Source organism: Chelonia mydas, chromosome 22 (genome assembly GCF_015237465.2).
Source record: "Chelonia mydas isolate rCheMyd1 chromosome 22, rCheMyd1.pri.v2, whole genome shotgun sequence".
NCBI lineage: Eukaryota > Metazoa > Chordata > Testudines > Cheloniidae > Chelonia > Chelonia mydas.
Window position 1 is genome coordinate 17,876,281 of NC_051262.2, and position 17,787 is coordinate 17,894,067.

The following is a 17,787-nucleotide window of genomic DNA, read 5'->3' on the forward strand; positions in this document are numbered from 1 at the left end:
GGATGCCGGTCTTGGCTCAGAGGACAGGACGACGAGCGCCCAGCCACGCCCGCCCCGGGGCTCCCAGGCTCTCACCTCGCACGACCAGCTGCCGCTCGCGGCTCACGGTGGCGGCGGCGTTGCTGGCGATGCACGTGTAGTTGCCGTTGTGCTTGAGGGAGACGCTGGAGATCTGCAGGGAGCTCATGAACTCTTTGCTCTCGATAGTGACCCCCGAGCCAGAGATGATCACCTGCCCATCCTTCCGCCAGGTGATGCGGATGGGCATGTCCCCCGAGGAGACCACGCAGGGGATGTAGAGGAGCTGGCCAATCGAGGCCGGTGGGAACTCAAAGGGCTGGATCAGGGGAGGGACTGGCAAGGCAAGGAGCAAAACAGTGAGGAGCCTGGTTTGGAAGAAGGACCCAGAATCATTTAAAAATTAAGCCTGAAGTCACTGGGGCAAATTCAGCCCTGGGGGGTGTAGACCCATCTCCTATGGCTTCCAAGGAGCTGCTGCGCCCACTCACACTGTGGGGAACTGAACCCAGCACCTTCCTTGAGGCCCCACAGTGTTCCCTGTGGCCCCACTAACAGTGGGAGTTATCAGTACCCTTTTGCTGACCCACCGTGTCACACCAGGACAATTTAACATGCCTTTAAGGGGGCACCTGGCCACAAGTTGAGGGGCTCTGTGCAATGAGTGATGTTGTGTCTCATGGCGACATCTGTGACATCTATTGTCACATCAGCCAAGATGGCCCTCGCTGCTGGAAACACGGCGGTTTTTACTCCAACAGTTGACGCTCTCAGCAGAGCCTCTGTGGTGCTCTGGGAGCAGACAAGGGCCGGAGAACCTCCTCCCGACAGGACTCGGCTGCTCCATCAGCTCAGCTGCAGAGGAATGACTCAAGAAGCCGGAGCCATGGAGCCAGCAGCGCCTGTTTTCCATAATTAATGAATAATTAATTGTGTATGCTCTGCAGTCTGTTGCAGAGGGGAGGAGGGCTTGGGTATCTGTGCACTGCTCTCTCCCAACACACCTCACAGGCCTCTTTAAACACCAGCTAAACCACACAGCCCCAGCAAGAATTCGGCAGAAGAACCTCCCATGTTCTAACTCTCCTTGACAACAGCCGGCTCTTGAAGGGTTTTTTATATTCTGCATCAACTTCTTGATGTTGGGACAACTACAAATTCTTCTCTCTCGGGAGCGCCCGTGTGTTCAGCGAGAGCACACCCTAGCTACGGCAGCTCAGGAAAGCTCACGAGTCCTTTTACTCCACAGACCTGGGTTTCAGAGCCTGGGAATTCACAAGTGGAGTAATGGCATGTGTGGGTCCCAGACCCTTAGTCATTTTAGCACAGTGGTGCCAGAGCCCCGGGTTGGAATTAACTGGGCGGGGGAGTGCAGTTCAGGCCTGAAGCGACGCAGCAGGGCTGGGAGAGTCACTGAACTGGGTCGCACGGCAGTGTTCAGGGTTTCCTTCACAGAGAAAGGTTGTCTAAGTGTAAGCCCAGTCCAGCCTTGGCTCTGAGTATCGCTATTTAAATCATGAGCACCAAATCCACACAAAACTAGGTTAAAAGAAGATAGAGGTTTAGTCTGCTGCCTGGAATAGTGAGCACAGCTGTTAGAGTGGATCCCAGGGGGGAGGATGCTCTGGCAGTGCTGTCAGAGGAGACAAAGAGACCACTAAGGAGAAGAGGTCCCAATGGTGACAGCTGATGGCTTCCATAGCTGTAAGAAACAGGACGGGTTCAGGGATCCATGTCTCCCAGAAACGCAAGAACTTGGATGAGCAACAAGGCTGGGCCACGAAGGAGACAGGGTTCTAAACTAAATAGCACTAATGAAATCTGAGCAGGATTTTGGGGCTGGAATGTAAAACTGTTGGAGCCTAAAAGTGACACTCCATGGAGAGCGTGGAGATCATTGCACTCCAAGAGACTACAGCCAAAACAGATTTTAATGTAACTGCTGATACAGAATGGGGAGGACACGGGGGTGGGGGATTTCCATCACTCCAAGTGGAAGGACTCTCTCATGCTCACCTCCTCTGGATCACAAGAAGCTGCTGACCTCAGGGGGGCACTAAGACACTGTCACTTGGGCGGAGACAAGCTGAGCTAAACCCACTGCTTTTCACTTTCCAATTGTTTCCCAAGGTTGTCTTGTCTCTCTTCTTTTCTAGTAGGCCCCTAATTAGCACAATACAGGGCCCATTCACCCACCCCTGGGCTGGGATGCATGCAGAGGGTCCATCTCCTCAGCCCTTGCCCTGAGGTGAGAGGGTTACATTTGTAATCAGGACTTTGGATCAGCGCCTCTTCGGCTCCCTCTCCACTAAAGCGGGGATCAAGCCTCCCAGCTCAGGGAGACAGACTTGCAGTAGCCGGGCTCCAGTTAGCGAGCTGAAAATAGCAGTGTGGACGTTCTGGCCTGGGCTGGAGCTGGGGTTCTGACGCCTACAGGGTCCAACTCAGCCCAAGCCAGAACGTCCACACTGCTATTTTCAGCTTGCTAACTGGAGCCCGGCTACTGCAAGTCTGTCTGCCCGAGGTGGGAGGCTCATTCCCAGCTACAGTGTAGACACACCCTTCGTTTCAGCCCAGTCTAGGCAGCACTACTGACAGAACTGGATCCCGGGGCGATGAGCCCTGGTCCCACACCCTCAGCTTGGCCTGGAGGTCAGTACGAGGTGACACTGTAGGAACATGGGTAACGCAGCCATCCCCAAACCATTACTGCTCCCCACTCCACTGCATGCCCCCTAGTCATACCACTACAGGGCGCAGCCAGAGAAAGCAGCTCAAAGTCCTTCCTGTCCCGAGCAATTCCCGGTTCATGCCGCTCCTGGGGAGAGCTCTATGCTGAGCACACCCACAGCATCAGCTCAAAAGTGACTAGCCCCCAAAGAGGGAAAAGCAGCCGGAGACTTAAAAACAGGGCTAAGATTTAAAAAACGAGCATGAACACTCTAGGCACAGGTGCAAGGGGTGCTGTAAAGCTTGTATCATCACTTGCTTCGGAAGACTTGTATAACTCACTTGTGGCACGTAATGTGGTCACCCGGCAACTGTGGCAATAAAAGCTTTTCAGCATTCCATGCCATCGCATAGTCTCTACGTACATACCATTATATTTATTTACTCCGGTCTTTGGAGCAGCTCGGATTGTATTCCAGGGCATTTTCAATTTTTTTCCATGGGTCTTTTATCTGATGGCCAATAAATATATAAATAAATAAACGACATCTAAATTCTGGTATAAATTCTAACCAGCCGTGCTGCAGATGAAATAAACCTGTCTCCCTTCCAATTGGAATGGCCCTGTCAGCCAGACCGGAGAACATTTAAATCAGCTCAACTTTCTACAACTGCCACCGACTGCTGATCAAGACAGTAAATCCAGGCTCAGAAGGGTTTGCATATCAATGGGAGCCCAGAATATGTGGGTCTGCAGCTCATCTTCAGCAGACTTACATTCTCGAATGGCACCTTCTCGAGATTGAGAAGAGTTGAATTATGTTATGTTTCATGCGCACACACCCACATAGGCCCGCTCTCGCTCTCACACACACACACATATTGAAATAAAGAAAAATTGCACTGCTCACAAACAAAAACATAACGCTGCCTCATGCAGCTGGAGAAGGGAGAGGTGGGAAAGGCCTATGGGCTAACCAAGGACTGTCCCCTGCTGAAATTTTTTCCTAGTGCTTTGGCCAACCTAGTTCTCAAAGTGTCTCAGGGAGGAGACTCCTGCCGCCTGCCGTTGCAGGCTGAGTTCTTTTGCTGGGAGGCTCCGTTCCTCAATGCAGCCACATGTTGGAGAGACACCCAGGGCATTCTCCACTGCAGTCTCCAGGTACTCCCTGTATGCCCACTCCTTTCGCACCAAAACTCCATGCCAGTTTATGGACGTTTTGTCCCGAGCTTTAGCACCTGCACTAGACTATGCAGGTGTATAGGACATTGTTGAGATTGTTATCCCTGAGTGAAGAAGGAGAGATTTAGGGTTTGGTGCAAACTCAGGTTTCACATGGTTTTCTCAGAAAGCATGATGGTTTCATTCCAAGTTTGGCTTTGTTTACTGTAAACCTGTACTGACAATCCACAAGGGTCAGCTCTCCCCACAGGAGCCCAATGAGTTTTGTAAAACTCAAACCAGCAATAAAATCTCAGATGAACTGTAGTATGACGTGTAAGGTACAGAAGGGATTCGTGACAAGAAGAAGAAGAAATGCAAAGGTCCTCTCCCTCTTCCCAGCTCTCCTACTACTCATTTCACACAAACATCAATGGCTCCCAAACATAGGGACAACAGGCGTCTTATTGCCACACTCCCAAACTGTCCACCCTGAGCCTACCCCACGAGGAACTCACCCAAGGTATCCTCACTTGGAATCCCCCTGAACTCTGCGTGACCAGTTGCCAGGATGCCTGGCAGCCCATTAACTTTCGTGCACTAGCAAGTGCTGCTGAATGCACTGTGTCCTCTTGAGAGCTTGTGTTCATAGAATATCAGGGTTGGAAGGGACCTCAGGAGGTCATCTAGTCCAACCCCCTACTCAAAGCAGGACCAATCCCCAGTTTTTGCCCCAGATCCCTAAATGGCCCCCTCAAGGATTGAACTCACACCCCTGGGTTTAGCAGGCCAATGCTCAAATCACTGAGCTATCCCTCCCGCCGAGTTTCAGGGGTGGTGGCTTCCAAAATAAAAAAGCTCCTGCCAACAAAGATACCCAGCGCAGTTACCAACCCTGTAGGGCTCCCGACGACAGAGAAGGCCTTTCTGCAGATCTCTGATCCATGCCATCTACAGAACACAGCTTCCTCCATGTTCCTTTTGCAAAGCCTTGGAGGAGAGTACGAGCTAATCAAGTGGCAGAATTCATAATCAGCATGGATGCATGCTCCTGCTAACCCAATTCCAAATGAGGCTATGAAGGATGGGGCATCAGAACAAAACCCACTGCAGAACTCAAGGGCATTCCAGAAATACTCGGCTCCGCGAGACGGAGAGAAAGAACTGCCCTTCTTCTCTCCTGCTGTGGCTGTGTTTGTCGAAATGATTTACTGCACCCACCGAGCTGGCGACAGGCTGAGGAGCCCCGACAACCCTGAGGATGGAAGATACTGTAGCATCACACGCTCATAACACAATCTCAGCAAGTCACTGGAATGGAATGCATCAGATTCAATTCATTAGGACTGATAGCTCCCTGAATGGGGCTGAATAATTGATGGGCTGTAGAAGCTTTTAAGATGTTCTGTCCGCTCGGAAGACTGAGTGTATTATTTTTTTAAAAGCTAACACACACAGCAAAACCTCAACGAAGGTGATCTGAGCAAAGGTTAGATGTTTTAATACTTTGTGTTTACACTGTAAATTCTTGCTCCATTGCCCGTAATGGGAAATGGATACACTATGGAGAGGGGCGGCACAGGGAGCGGCAGGTCCAGGCAGTTATTCAGCAGTAACTGAACTAATTCACTGGGGCTGCAGCAGCTAACCCAGAACGATGGGAATTGAACTTGGACCCACGTAACGTTTGCGATGCAAGGCCACAGTCTGGCCGAAGAGCCCAGGGTGTGTCCAATGGAGCGAGACGCGTCCCTGCTTGGCTTATCCATCTTCATCCCACAGCAGCAACTTGCTCACAATTATTCGAATGCAACCTCTGCTCTGCCTGGGCCCGCAAATGTGTGACCCATGGTAAAGTTGTTGTCCACGTGCAACTGAGCACTGGGAGCTATTGGTGCCCCGGGGCTGTGGGTGGGAGGCAGACTAGTCAGTGCAGCCGAAAGGCCCAGAAGAGCATGGAAGGGGAGAGGTTTCTCATGCAGCACCAGTCAAGATTGCCTGGGACAGGCAATTGGCAAAGGCTTCTGCAACAAACATCTTGCAGGCAGGAGATTGGGGATTTTCCAGCAGCGTTCCTGACGGTTACCCTTTCTCCCCTCCCACAGCTGGGCTCCCCAAGACCAAACGAGGCTGAGGTGACTGTGCTCTTCAGTTACGACTCACCTACGTCCCTCTTGGTAAAACCCAGGCATGGTGGGATAGCTCTGACTTTGGTGTGCGTGCGTGAAAGAGAGAGAGAAAATGCCAAAAGGACAATGCTGAAATCAGCCAGCTGGGCTGCTGAAAGTCCCTGAAAGTCCCCTGCAACTAACACATGAGAGGCTCCAAGAACTGGCAGGACACCAGGGTAGGAGAGCAAGTCCCCTGCTAAAGCCAGGGGCCGCTTTAGCACTCCCATTCTCCTACCTTTCACGGTAACGTGGACGCTCTGGCTGATAGAGAGCTGCGGCTGGATCAGGACGCTGCAGAGATACTCCCCTTCATCCATGCCCTTCTGCACATCCATCAGCTTAAGGGTCCCGTTCTCAAAGACCACCTGGCGGTGGTTATCTGGCAGCAGCAAGGCATCCTTGTACCACTTGATGGAATAGTATGGATACCCGATCACCCTGCAGTTGATGAAGGTATCCCTACCCGCCACTGCCGTTATATTCTTCATGGCTCGGATACTCGGGGGACCTACATTGTGGGAAGGAGGAAAGAAGCAGGCTAGGTTAATTCCGAAGAGCAATTTGTTTGCACACAGATCTGTTGCTATTTCAGAGCACATTTCATAGGCAAGATAAACACTTAGGGTTTGCTCACCTTTGGGAGGGGGGAGGCAACAGCTCAAATATGGGTGAGCTCCCCACATCCTGCACGCACTCAGAAATTGCAGAGCCAGCTTTTGACAAACTTTGGCCCCAGAGTCACTTGTGCACAAAGGGTGGGATATTCCAAAGCGCCACCGCAGCGCAGGAGAACGTGCCCCCGCTGAAAGTCACTGGGCCATGTGCTCCAGAACCACTTAGGTGCTTTTTAAAATCACAGCCAGATTGTGTGGGTGTCACTTCCACGCTCAGCTGTGAAAGTTCTGTCCACGGGGCACTCTCTGCGTACCTCCGGAAGCACCCCCGGCAATGCTAGGGACAGCGCGGCTTTGCTGACGAGGCTGTATGTTTCTGTGCTGCTTCCCTAAGCTCCATTCAGCTTCTAACACACTCACAGCTGCCCTGCATGTCTCTTTAAAAAGGAATATGCCAGGCGCAGGACCTCACACGGCCAATCTCAACTGCAAACTATTTTACCTCCACTTTAAAATCAGCCTGCCTGAGCCTCCAGCAAGGGATCCACGTTTTGCTGAAAAGGCACTGTTTAGCAGTTTCTCTCTGGCTTTCAGGCTGGTTTATGGATCAGAAGAACACTACACTTGAGTATTTCAACACCATGTGTCTTAGATCAACAATCATATTGTTCTCCTAGTTGTCTGCTGTTGCCTAAATGAAACAGCAAACTAACACTCCACCTACAGTGTAAAGATCAACTATATCTTGGATCCCAGCCTGAGGCGAACTGCAGAACTCGGAGTTAATCAGGTATGCAGGACACTCTTACGGAAGATGCATTTCCTTGGCATGTAAAACAAACGCATTCAAAAGCAGTTTGCTGCTTTCACTTTTTAATGCTTTTCCTATCTCTCCTACCCACTCTCTCCAAAAGTTACTGAGAAGGGATTTCACAATTGGGGGAGTTTTTTCTGGAAGCTCTGAAAATAAGATGAGATTGGGGCTGGAGGGAGGCAGAAGTGGGGGAAGGTGCTTTGGTGATGCTTTCAGCTGCCTCATGTTCTGGTAAAGCCACCGCTTCTAATGCTCCAGAGCAGTTGGGAAATAATATAAAAAATGGATTTAAAAACGCTCTTTCTGCCAGCCCTCACTCTGGGGTGCCGATGGGATACAACTTCAAAAACAGAGAGTCCATCAAAAGAAAACACCCAGCAAAGAAAAAAGCATCTTATAAGAAGCATCAGCCACAAAGTTCTCCCCTGAGCACTGAAGGGGAAAAGGGCCGCACACCCCCAGACAGTCCTGGGAGTGTAGTGGAAACAGTCCAGGCAAACCTAGAGCTACCAACCCTTCCTGCCTCTCTCTTGAATCAAATTCAGCACTGGCAGCTTCAGACCCAGCTAACGCACATAGGGCAGCCATTACTCAGGAACGCACACCCATGCATCATACTGGCCGTGGAACACTGGCTTCTCGACCAGCAGAAAAGAAAGGCTGTGGGTGGGGGTGTAAAAGTGGCAGTAAATTTGACAGAGGACTTGGAAAAGTTTTAAAAACTTGCTCCTGATAAACAGCCCCGTGGCCCTGTCAGAGCGACGTGCGCGTGCCCAGAGTAAGGAACCTGCATTCTAACCTAGGGATCTGCCGTTAAAGAACAAAACAACGTTCACCAACAAACTTTGCTAGTGGTTCCCATTGCTAAGCGATGAACTTGCTCCAGATTTAGTGATCAATGGCGGCCAAAGCCCAGCTTCACTGGACTTCCAGACAAACACCATCGCAAACCGGAGACACGGATGAACACGGCCATTCAAACTTGCTTCTGGTAGATAAAATAATGTTACTTTTGGCTTTGTCTAGTTCATACCTATACAATAGGAAGCTTTAACTGTTAACGGTCACCGGCTAATACTGTACCTTGTGTCTTAGAATTTTGCCCACCAGAAGTCCCTGTAATGCAAAGAACAGCATGCTCCAACCATAACAAGAGGAATGATTAACAGCACAATGGATTTTAGCAGACAAAGAAAATACAGCTATGACAAATCAAAGAGAAAATTCAGCTCATTCGTCATGATTTAACAAATTGGCTCGCCATCGGGTTTAATCACACTCCAATGCCTAGGGGCAGTTAGTGCTGGGAAGGAAGGACAGAGTCAGAGTTATGAGGTGGACAGGTCAGAGGTGAGGCAGGGCCCCAAGGCACTGTGCAGTTAAAACAAGTAGGGAAAAGTTAGGCTGAGGCCTTGCAGGGCACATTCCCGCTGCCCGTCACAACTGCTCACCCTCTGGGATCAGCTGGAGCCACTCTCTGGGGGAACAGACATATTTACCAGCTGCACTTTGATCAACAGGAGGAGAGCAGAGTGGATGCGTGCACTAGCTCTCATCTCCAGGGAGCTGGGCTCCAAATCCTCCCAGAGCTGTAGTGGGAATTAAATTGGCGGCTCCTCCCAAAGGCAACGGTTGGTGAAGCTGGCAATATCTGCTCAGAAACCAATGACTGGTGTTGCTGGGGGTGCTGCAGAGGACACTGCAGGTTAGGACCAAGATGCATTAGGTTTAGAAGGGAGGAGAGGAGGGATTTCTCCCCACTGCCCAGATTGAAATAGTAGGAGGTGGAGCAGATCAGGGCTGAGTTACACTGGCAAAGCTGGGGCCGTGGGGCAGGCCTGGAATGGGGGGTGCTGCAGGTCAGAACTGCTGTGCATTGGCAGGGCGGGGCATATGATGCTTATAGTCTTCCTAACTTCCGGCAGCAAAATCCTTCACTCTGATGAGCGTTAGCTTCTCCCACAATATTTGCAAAAAAAGAAATGGACGGGACATGCAGCTTTAAGGTGGAAATTGCAATGACCTTCGTTGGCATGTGACAACCACCAGCTTTGGGGAGATCTGGATCTGCAGTCTGCCCTAGTGTAGCCCTGGAACATAACCCCTGAGGAGTAGGGAACCACATGGCACTGAGATGCAGGGGCTTTCCTCAGTCAGCACCTCTGCAGCACGGTGACCCTGACAACTCCCAGGGAATAGTGCAGAGCCACTCTCCGAGAGCTGGATCACGAGACATGGCTCTGCTTTACAAACTGAGATGTTTGCCTCAATATGTTACAAAATGTTTCGAATGGGACAGCCAGCCACCTTGGGATGGCTAGCCAGTGCCAGACCGGGGCCCATCCAGCCCAGTCTCCTGTCTCCAACAGCGGCCAGCACCAGATGCTTCAGAGGAGGGTGCAACCCATTCCCCACTGCTGCAGCTTGGCTTCGGGAGAGCAGCATGGGGGTTCACCACACTCCTCATGGATTTTAATCCTCTAACATAGCTGTAGATGTCCACAATAGCCACATAAACACCCGATTCTTCTGGGATTCCTGCTAAGATTTTGGCCTCAATATAATCTTGTGGCAATGAGTTCCGTAGGCTCCCCACGTCCTGCCTCACTTGATGAACCACAGGGAAGGTTTGTTCGACCAAGTGCATGCTGATGATTTGAAGCAACTTCAAAAGTACAGCAAGGGCAGTGGGGGAGCTGGGTGGAACGGCACAAAAGAAGAGCGATTCTACCAAAAAACAGAACAGAACAAAGCCCAGTATGAGTCCTATGCTGATATTTAAAAGTAGACAGGCACCTCTTACGTTTATTCGCGCTTGGTATTCGGCGCTGCCCACCGAGTTCCGCGCGGCGCACCGGTACACCCCTCCGTCCTTGATCTGCGGGCTGGTGACGTTCATGTGGCTCACGGTGGTGCCGTCTGACATGGTGTACTGATTGGTGCGGTGCTCGTTGTCCCTCTGGATGGGCTCATCGTCCAGGGCCCAGGTGATGGTGGGTGGGGGAGCGCCTTTGGCGGCACACATCAGGGAGAACTGCTCGCCCGGGTTGACCACTTTCTCGCTGAAGGAGGAGACGATCCGGGGGGTCCCATCTAGGAGAGACACCCGGTGAGGGGCATGTTAGGGCTTCAGGCTGGGGCCCTCGCAAGCTGCATTTAGGCACAAGCTTGACGGAGGGTTTTAAACACAACTTAGACTGTCAGTTCTCTGGGGGCAGGGGCATCCTGTTCTGTTTGTCCAGCGCCCAGCACAATGGGGTTCTGGTCCAGGGCTGTGGCTCCTAGTGCTTCCGCGACACAGATAAACAACAACAAACCAATGGGGTGAACGTACCTAACACGCCATGCTCCCTGGCCAGGGCCCCACCATGCCCAGCCTGCATGGCCCAGGGAGGAGGGCTGCTGCTTTCAGAGGGGCTGATGAGAACCGGGGGGACATTGGCTTAGTAGCATTTTTCAGATGAGACATAAAAGGGAGCATGAGAGGGGCAGGGACACAGGGCTCAGCCTGCACCCTGGCACATGCACTAGAGGGAAGGACACTGCTTGGGAGGCAAAGGAGGGAGGATGCCTTTCGGGGGGGATGGGCCCATACCCAAGGCCAGGGCACCACAATGAGCCCCATCTGGGCAGCTCCTCCTTTCCCCATCTAGTTACTGTCGCTTATTTTGCTTTCTTGGTACAGACCCTTCCTGCAGAGGACAGGGCCCAGCTGTGGTTCTCTCCCTGCAGTTACTATAGCAGGTTACACTAAAGTCCTGGCCACCTGTTATCAAAAGCACCCTAGGACCTTCACTAAGGGAGAGCAACTTCCTGACCACACCGTGTCTGATAACTACATTCTGCCTCACCCAGCTCCTCCTGCAGACGGGAATTCTTCTTCCCTTCCTTTCCTTTCCTGAAATACCGGGTAGTGTTGCTAGGTGCTGTTAAATAACTGTTGGTTCCGCCCCAGAGACGGCTGTATTTCAGTGCTGGGTTGACCCCTACAACGCAGGGGCATTGCATGGCGTAGTTCAGTGAATTGTTGCGAAGCCCCTTGGGAGCGTCCAAGCACTTGGGCAAAGCACGGGGAGCACTTGGCATCGCAGAATCTCACTTCCAGGAGCAGAAATGGGCAAACCTTGCAGCTGTGTGTGGACACAGCTCTGGAGCCCACTGGCCAGTACACACACGCCTGGACACAGGCCAAGAAGCAGGGGAGTAGGGTCTAATTAAGGGGCAACAGTCTCCTCTCCTAGCGATGCTGTAAATCTCCCCTGCACTTGTTCTGCACACAGAGCTTCCATGGGTGGCAAAGGATGCTGGAGAGACCCTCTAACGACTCCCCTCCTCACCGTCACGCCCGAGAAGCCGACTCACCCTCCAGCGCAATGATGGAGAAGTCCTGCGCCGTTTGGGCTTTCCGGGTGGCGAAACACTGGTAGGCCCCAGAGTGGCTCTTCTGCGCGGCAGTGATGAGGAGGGTCTCGTTGCTAATCCCCCGGATGGAGATGTAGTCGTCCAGCACCACCAGGTCTGTGTTGCGGTACCAACGGAGGGCATACTCCGGCGAGCCGCTGAGGGCGCAGGAGAGGATGACTGTGCTGCCAATGCCCGTCTTCAGCTTCTTTGGCGTGAGGCTCACGTGCAGAGGGTCTGTGCACGACAGGGTGAGAGGCAAAAGAAAAAACACTCAGGGCTCATGGCCTGGGGAAAGGATCTAGCGATCTCTCTCTCGGCACAGGAGGTGGAGGGCCCCAGGGGAACCCGACTGGCACCAGCCGAGTTGCACCAGGGCGGAATCTGGCCCATCACACTGAGTGGCAGCGAGGTCTCCCTTCTACTCCCTGGGCTGCAGCAGGAGGATACCAGCAAGCTGCTGTCGGGAACGCTGCAAGTGACCTGCCGCAGTGAGCACGGCAAGGCCTTGGCTTCACTAGGAAGCAGGTGTGTTTTCAACACGCGCCGGTGAGCACACGCTCAAATCCTAGTGTAGGCAAGGCAATTTGTATTCGAACGTGTGTTTGCTGGCTGGGGTCAGGAGTCTGCCTCGACCAGCAAACTCCTGGGAAGGGCGGACCAGCTGCAGGCCCAGACCCCTGCTCCTAAGCCTTTCCAGCAGCCGCTGAGTCAAGAGCAAGTGTTGATTTGGTGAGGGGAAAGGGGGCCTGCTGGAATCAGGAGCCTTACACAAAACCTACCCCTGATGGGGGCTCGAGGGGGGGGGTTAGTGCAACTGCACCCAGCACTGCCAGGAGGAACCATCAGAGTGCAGGGGGCAGGGCACGGCTGGCATGGCAGCTGGCACCAGCGAGGCTGGGAGATGGAGCACTCCCTGCACAGTGCACTCCGTGAGTCCCTTGATTAACGTGGTCTCTCTCCCGGGGAAGCATTAGCCTGACTGCACGTGAAATGTCATTGCACAATAAGCCAGGTGTGTCCCTGACCTTCCTCAGAGTCTCCAGCAAGGGCCCCCCATCTTAATGTCACCCCCACACACGCTCCTCTGCGTGGTGCGGGCAACATGCCCAACAGCCAGGAGCGCGGGGGGCAGGCAGTGCCTCCCCTGTGGATCGTTTTCACTCTGACTGCACAGGAGCTGGTGTGAAGAGGCTGGCTGCGTTTGGAAGCAGACATCATGGCGGGCTGACGTGTTAGGTGTGACAGGCCTGCTCTGAGCAGAGACTTCCCTGGAGCTGCTCACTGAGCATGCTGCTGCGTTGGGTGGAGCCTCCCCTTTTGATCCAGCCCCATGCATGCCCGCCTGGGCATGTCGGGATTTTAGCCCTCCACAAACACGCAGGACATGCTGAGCGTCGCTGCGGGAGCTGGGGCAAACATGCCCCCCATCCCCAGGGGCATGCTGCACAGCTGGGTTACTGGGGACCAAGGAGATCCCCAGGAACAAAGCCTGCAATAAACATATGTCCTCCCCAGACAGAATTTACTGTTTGGCTGGAGTTTATTAAACATAAAATCAAACAAAACACAACATGCAGGCCCCTAATATAAAACTAACACTAATAACCCAACCAGTCACACAACGTAGCGCTCTGGTTTTCCACTAGTCCCGGTCTGTTCTCTCCATTAAAATGGTAAATCTGGGGCTCTCTGAGATATTTTGCTGTGATATAAATAAACAAACTTCTTTCAAATGCTCTGCGCTCTACGTGTAACAAGGTACTGTGCTCCGGCACACAGCACAGGGATGTCCCCGAGCCTGCAATGTACCAGGCATTGTACGATGGCGGGGCCAAGAAGGCGATTTCATTTTGATCACCCATCCACCTCATGCAATTCTGGAACAGGGACCAGCAATAGCCAGGCTAGAATCCCTCAGAACCACCTGCCCCATGCAAATGAACAGCCCTGGGATGACCTCAGGCATGTCTCCAGATTCCCGGCCAGAACTTTGGAACAACCCAAGAGGGGGCTGCCCCCAGACAATCCACCCCAGGTTAACAGAGGGCCAAGGAATGCCGGGCCAGGACTTTGGGAGGTTAGAGAGGATGCCCCCCACTATGGCATGATCAATGAAATCCAGAGCTGCGCACCTCACTATTGCTAATGTTTAAGGAGAAGACAGCAAAATGGGCCATAACACTAACACACAGAACATAACCCAGGGCATATAAAACCCACGCAGGCCAAGGCATCAGGGCAACAAGCCTGACATGCAAGGGAGAAGAGAAATCAAAACTCGGTTGCAGCACTGGGCTATCCGGCAGCAGTCACGATTCCCCTTTAACACCCACTTTGGCTGATTGTTCAGGCTCTGGGGAGTAGGCCCAGGTAGGCCCTTTCTGATCTGAGCAAAGATGGGCCTGAACCATGGACCTCAGATCCAGACTGGAATCCCACTTGACCCAAAGTCTGGAAGGGGGAGGGGTGGGATCCACCCTCTTGGCCCACGCCCAGCTCCAATATTAATAAAATGAGATTAACAGAAACCAGGCTTACTGTCTCTGAAGAGATGGATGGATCCTTTCTAGAGATGTGCCCACCTCCCATTCCCCAGATGAGCCCACTGCCCCCAACCCCCATTCCCCAGATGTGCAATGGAGCGGCCCATAACTTTACATTCTCCGTTGTTTGGTCGGCTCTCACCTATGACTGTGAGGGTCCCGGTGACTTCGGCCGACCCGAAGGTGTTTGTGACCTCACAGATGTACGTCCCACTGTCCTCCACACGCAGGTCACTGATTGTCAGTCCTGTGATGCGCTTGGTCCACCTGCTGTCTGCAGGGAGTGGCCGCCCGTCCTTGATCCACCGGATGGCTGGGTTCGGGTACCCGGAGGCGATGCACGGAAGCTCCACCAGCTGGCCTGCCTTTACCTCCCTGGACTGAAAGCCATCTAGGATGGTAGGGATGGATTCTGCTGGGTCTAAGAGCAGAGAGGAAACAAACTGCTCAGAAGCAGATATGGAGCAAAGGCCGACACACCCTTTCTTCAGCCTGCACCATCTGGCTGGTGCATTACGTGGGGGCGGAGGGCAAACTAGAGCATTTGGTTATAAACACTGGGGACCCAGGAGGACAGAGATACCGGGGAAGGCCTGTGCTTAGTGACCTGGGGGCAGCCACAACCACAGAATTCAGCTACAAACTATCCTTCCCAGGAAGGCTGGGAGACATACTCACTATGAGAGGGTGAGATAAATACAGCACAGTAGGAACTACGCAAGGGGACCTAACTGGTGCAAAAGACACAAATTCTGTGGTATATTTCAAAATTTACAAGGACAGGGGCCCATCAGGTGGCCAGGAGGGGAGAAAATTAATCACCGAGTCTCAGGCATGAAATTCAATTCCAGGGGAAAGACACCGTTTTCATTGCTCCCACGCTGCAGTAAAACGCCATGGCATGGAAATACCAGCCATGGCCAGCACGGGCCAAGCCAGATTGAGTGCCCCCGCCCCAAAACAGAACACACCCCAGCCTGGGAGAGGACAGCGCAAAGCCCAGGAGGGGTGAGTGGAGGGGTCCTGTCCATATGAGAAGACTATACGAAGCCTGGTGATGGGGTCCTGGGGGTCTTGTCTTCAGGAGAGGACAGCGCAAAGCCCAGGGAAGGGGCGGTTCCTGTCCATGCCCTTCAGCTGGGGACACATACCAGTAAGGGGTCTGAACGTCTGGTCTGCCCAGCTGCTAACTCTGGCACAACATGCCACGCTCCCTGCTGCTAACCCAGCTCCACCTCCTCCCCCGGGCCTGCCTCCTCAGGGGCAGACGTTGCCAACAGCTGCCACTGGACCCTGCCCTTCAGACAACTACTTCGCTCAATAGCCATGGGGCAGCAAGGTGGTAGCTCTTGGATACGAATGACAGTGCACAGGTCCTCAGCTGAGAGGTGCATTGGGGAAGTACAGGGCGCTAGCGAATATTATTTAACCCACGCAACCCCGCTGTGGGGTAGCTACGTATCATCCCTCCTCTACTGACGGGGCCTGGAGATAAAAGTGACGTGCCCACGGTCACACAGCGAGTCAGTGCCAGAACCGAGGAGCCCTGGCTTCCCTTCTCCATCTGCCCCTCTGCTCACCACGAGCCCCCACTGCACAGCCAGGGCACGGCCATCAACCGGGTAACACAGGAGCCAAAACCAGCACCAACAAGGCCAACGAACATATGGTCGAGAACTAGGGATTCAAAGCTGATTGGTGCAAGGGGTGATTTGAATCCAAGCCGAGTGAAGTCCCTCCAGATTAGAGTAACTTGGGCAGGCAGCGGAGCCTGGAGCTCCCCGCGACACCCAGCAATGCAGACTGCGCTTTCTGCGGCAGTATCACTTGCATCTTCCTCACGTCGCATCGGGCTGCTCACATTCCGGCCTGTCACATCACATCACATCACAGCCCGGTGTCATGCTGCATGGCTTCCCGGGCTACCCAGCTGGCAGCTGTACTTCACGTCCAGGTTTTGGGGAGGGGGGGGGCGAGGCTGGAAGACAAGTGGGCAATTCAATCGGCAGATGAGCTAACTTGGATGAAAGGCGGCTTGCGGCTGCATCTGGTTCTGCACGGAGAGCTGCCACTCGAGTGATCCCTCTCTGGCCAGCCAGACCTGAGCCAAAGCCCCTGCACCTCTTCCAGTACCTCCTGATGATGGACCAGGAATGCAGGGGGGGTGTCTGTGCCTTGTTCAAGGGGCTGACTCCCAATCTCATTAACCTCCACAAAATCGCCTCCAGCACCACTCTGCCCTGTGTCACTCTGCGGAGAGTCAGTGGACAGCAGGGAAAGGGGAGGACAATTGCTAAAGTGTGCCAAAGGCCAGGGTCAACTGTCCTGACGCAGCTCAGGCCGGGGGCTCCAATCCTGACCTGTCACCCCCCAAAAACCTTCTTAAGCCCTGGGATCCCCACATGCACCTCTGCCTAGGTACTTCAGTCCTGACCTCCAGTGCCTCCTGCTTTCCTGGCCCGGCCCCCAACACCCCACACATACACACAGCACAGCCCACGCCCCTCAGTGCTCATCTGCAGTACCCCCTGCACTTAATTCCCGCCGTGGGGTCCCCACACCAGCCCTGCCGACACCCTTCAGACCCGAACACTCGCACCCCCTGCAGTTCCAGCCCTGGGCTCCCCCACACCAGCCCTGCCAATGCCCTTCAGACCGGAACGCTCGCACCCCCTGCAATTGCCACCCTGTGAAGAAACTGCCATGGTCATTTCTGCCAAGTGGAAAAATGCTCAGGAAGGAGTGGGCTGGAATCGCCACTCACGTGTGCTTATGACCTTGGTGGCATTTGAACAGAAGCCCATGGAGGTGAACGGCCAGTGCATTAACTTGCTGTACTACCAAGAGCCTCTCTAAGAACTCTATAATGTCCAGATCATAATTAATATATAGAGGGAGTTAAGTCCATTATACTGCTAAGAAAATGGAAGTCAATGTAAATAACTGATCTGCTACCTTTTGAGGGCAAGAGCCGTAAATTATTACATGGTAAGAGCTCCTTCCAGCAGACACGGGTCCTGGCAGCTTGGCCAGGGCACAGCGCCTGGGTTTTAGATCTACCCCATACAGATCCCAGTGGGTCCCATGTCAGGCTCTGTGATGGGGTGCTGGGCAAGAATTGCTGACTTGGCCCTCTGTCACGCCAGCACCCATTAAAGGAAGTAACTTGGAGCTGGCTAGAGAAAACCTGCACCTAACTGGTGAATGGGAGACAGCTGTTCACCCTATTAGCCGGGAGGAAGGAAGCCAGGTGGGGGAGCGGAAGCAGAGCAATAGCTCTTCCCTCCCAGGTGCAGACACTAGAACCCAAACTGTGTATGGTGAAAAGGTTGGCAGGAGCACAACCCGTAAACCAACGACACCAGTGGTTACTGAACCCCAGGGTCTCCGA

The 17,787-nt window shown here is 53.2% G+C and overlaps 1 protein-coding gene across 2 annotated transcripts in view; it reads right to left on the reverse strand.

Annotated features, from left to right (window-relative positions):
* The window catches only part of DSCAML1 (DS cell adhesion molecule like 1), a 353,599-nt gene that overhangs the window by 135,654 nt on the left and 200,158 nt on the right, over positions 1-17,787 (reverse strand). For both annotated transcript variants that reach the window (XM_043534224.1, XM_037882497.2), the window contains 5 exons: positions 14,539-14,817; positions 11,812-12,087; positions 10,246-10,542; positions 6,257-6,529; positions 76-354 (listed from right to left, as the gene is read on the reverse strand). In XM_043534224.1, coding sequence (XP_043390159.1) covers positions 76-354; positions 6,257-6,529; positions 10,246-10,542; positions 11,812-12,087; positions 14,539-14,817 — 1,404 coding nt within the window. The remainder of the gene's footprint in view (positions 1-75; positions 355-6,256; positions 6,530-10,245; positions 10,543-11,811; positions 12,088-14,538; positions 14,818-17,787) is intronic.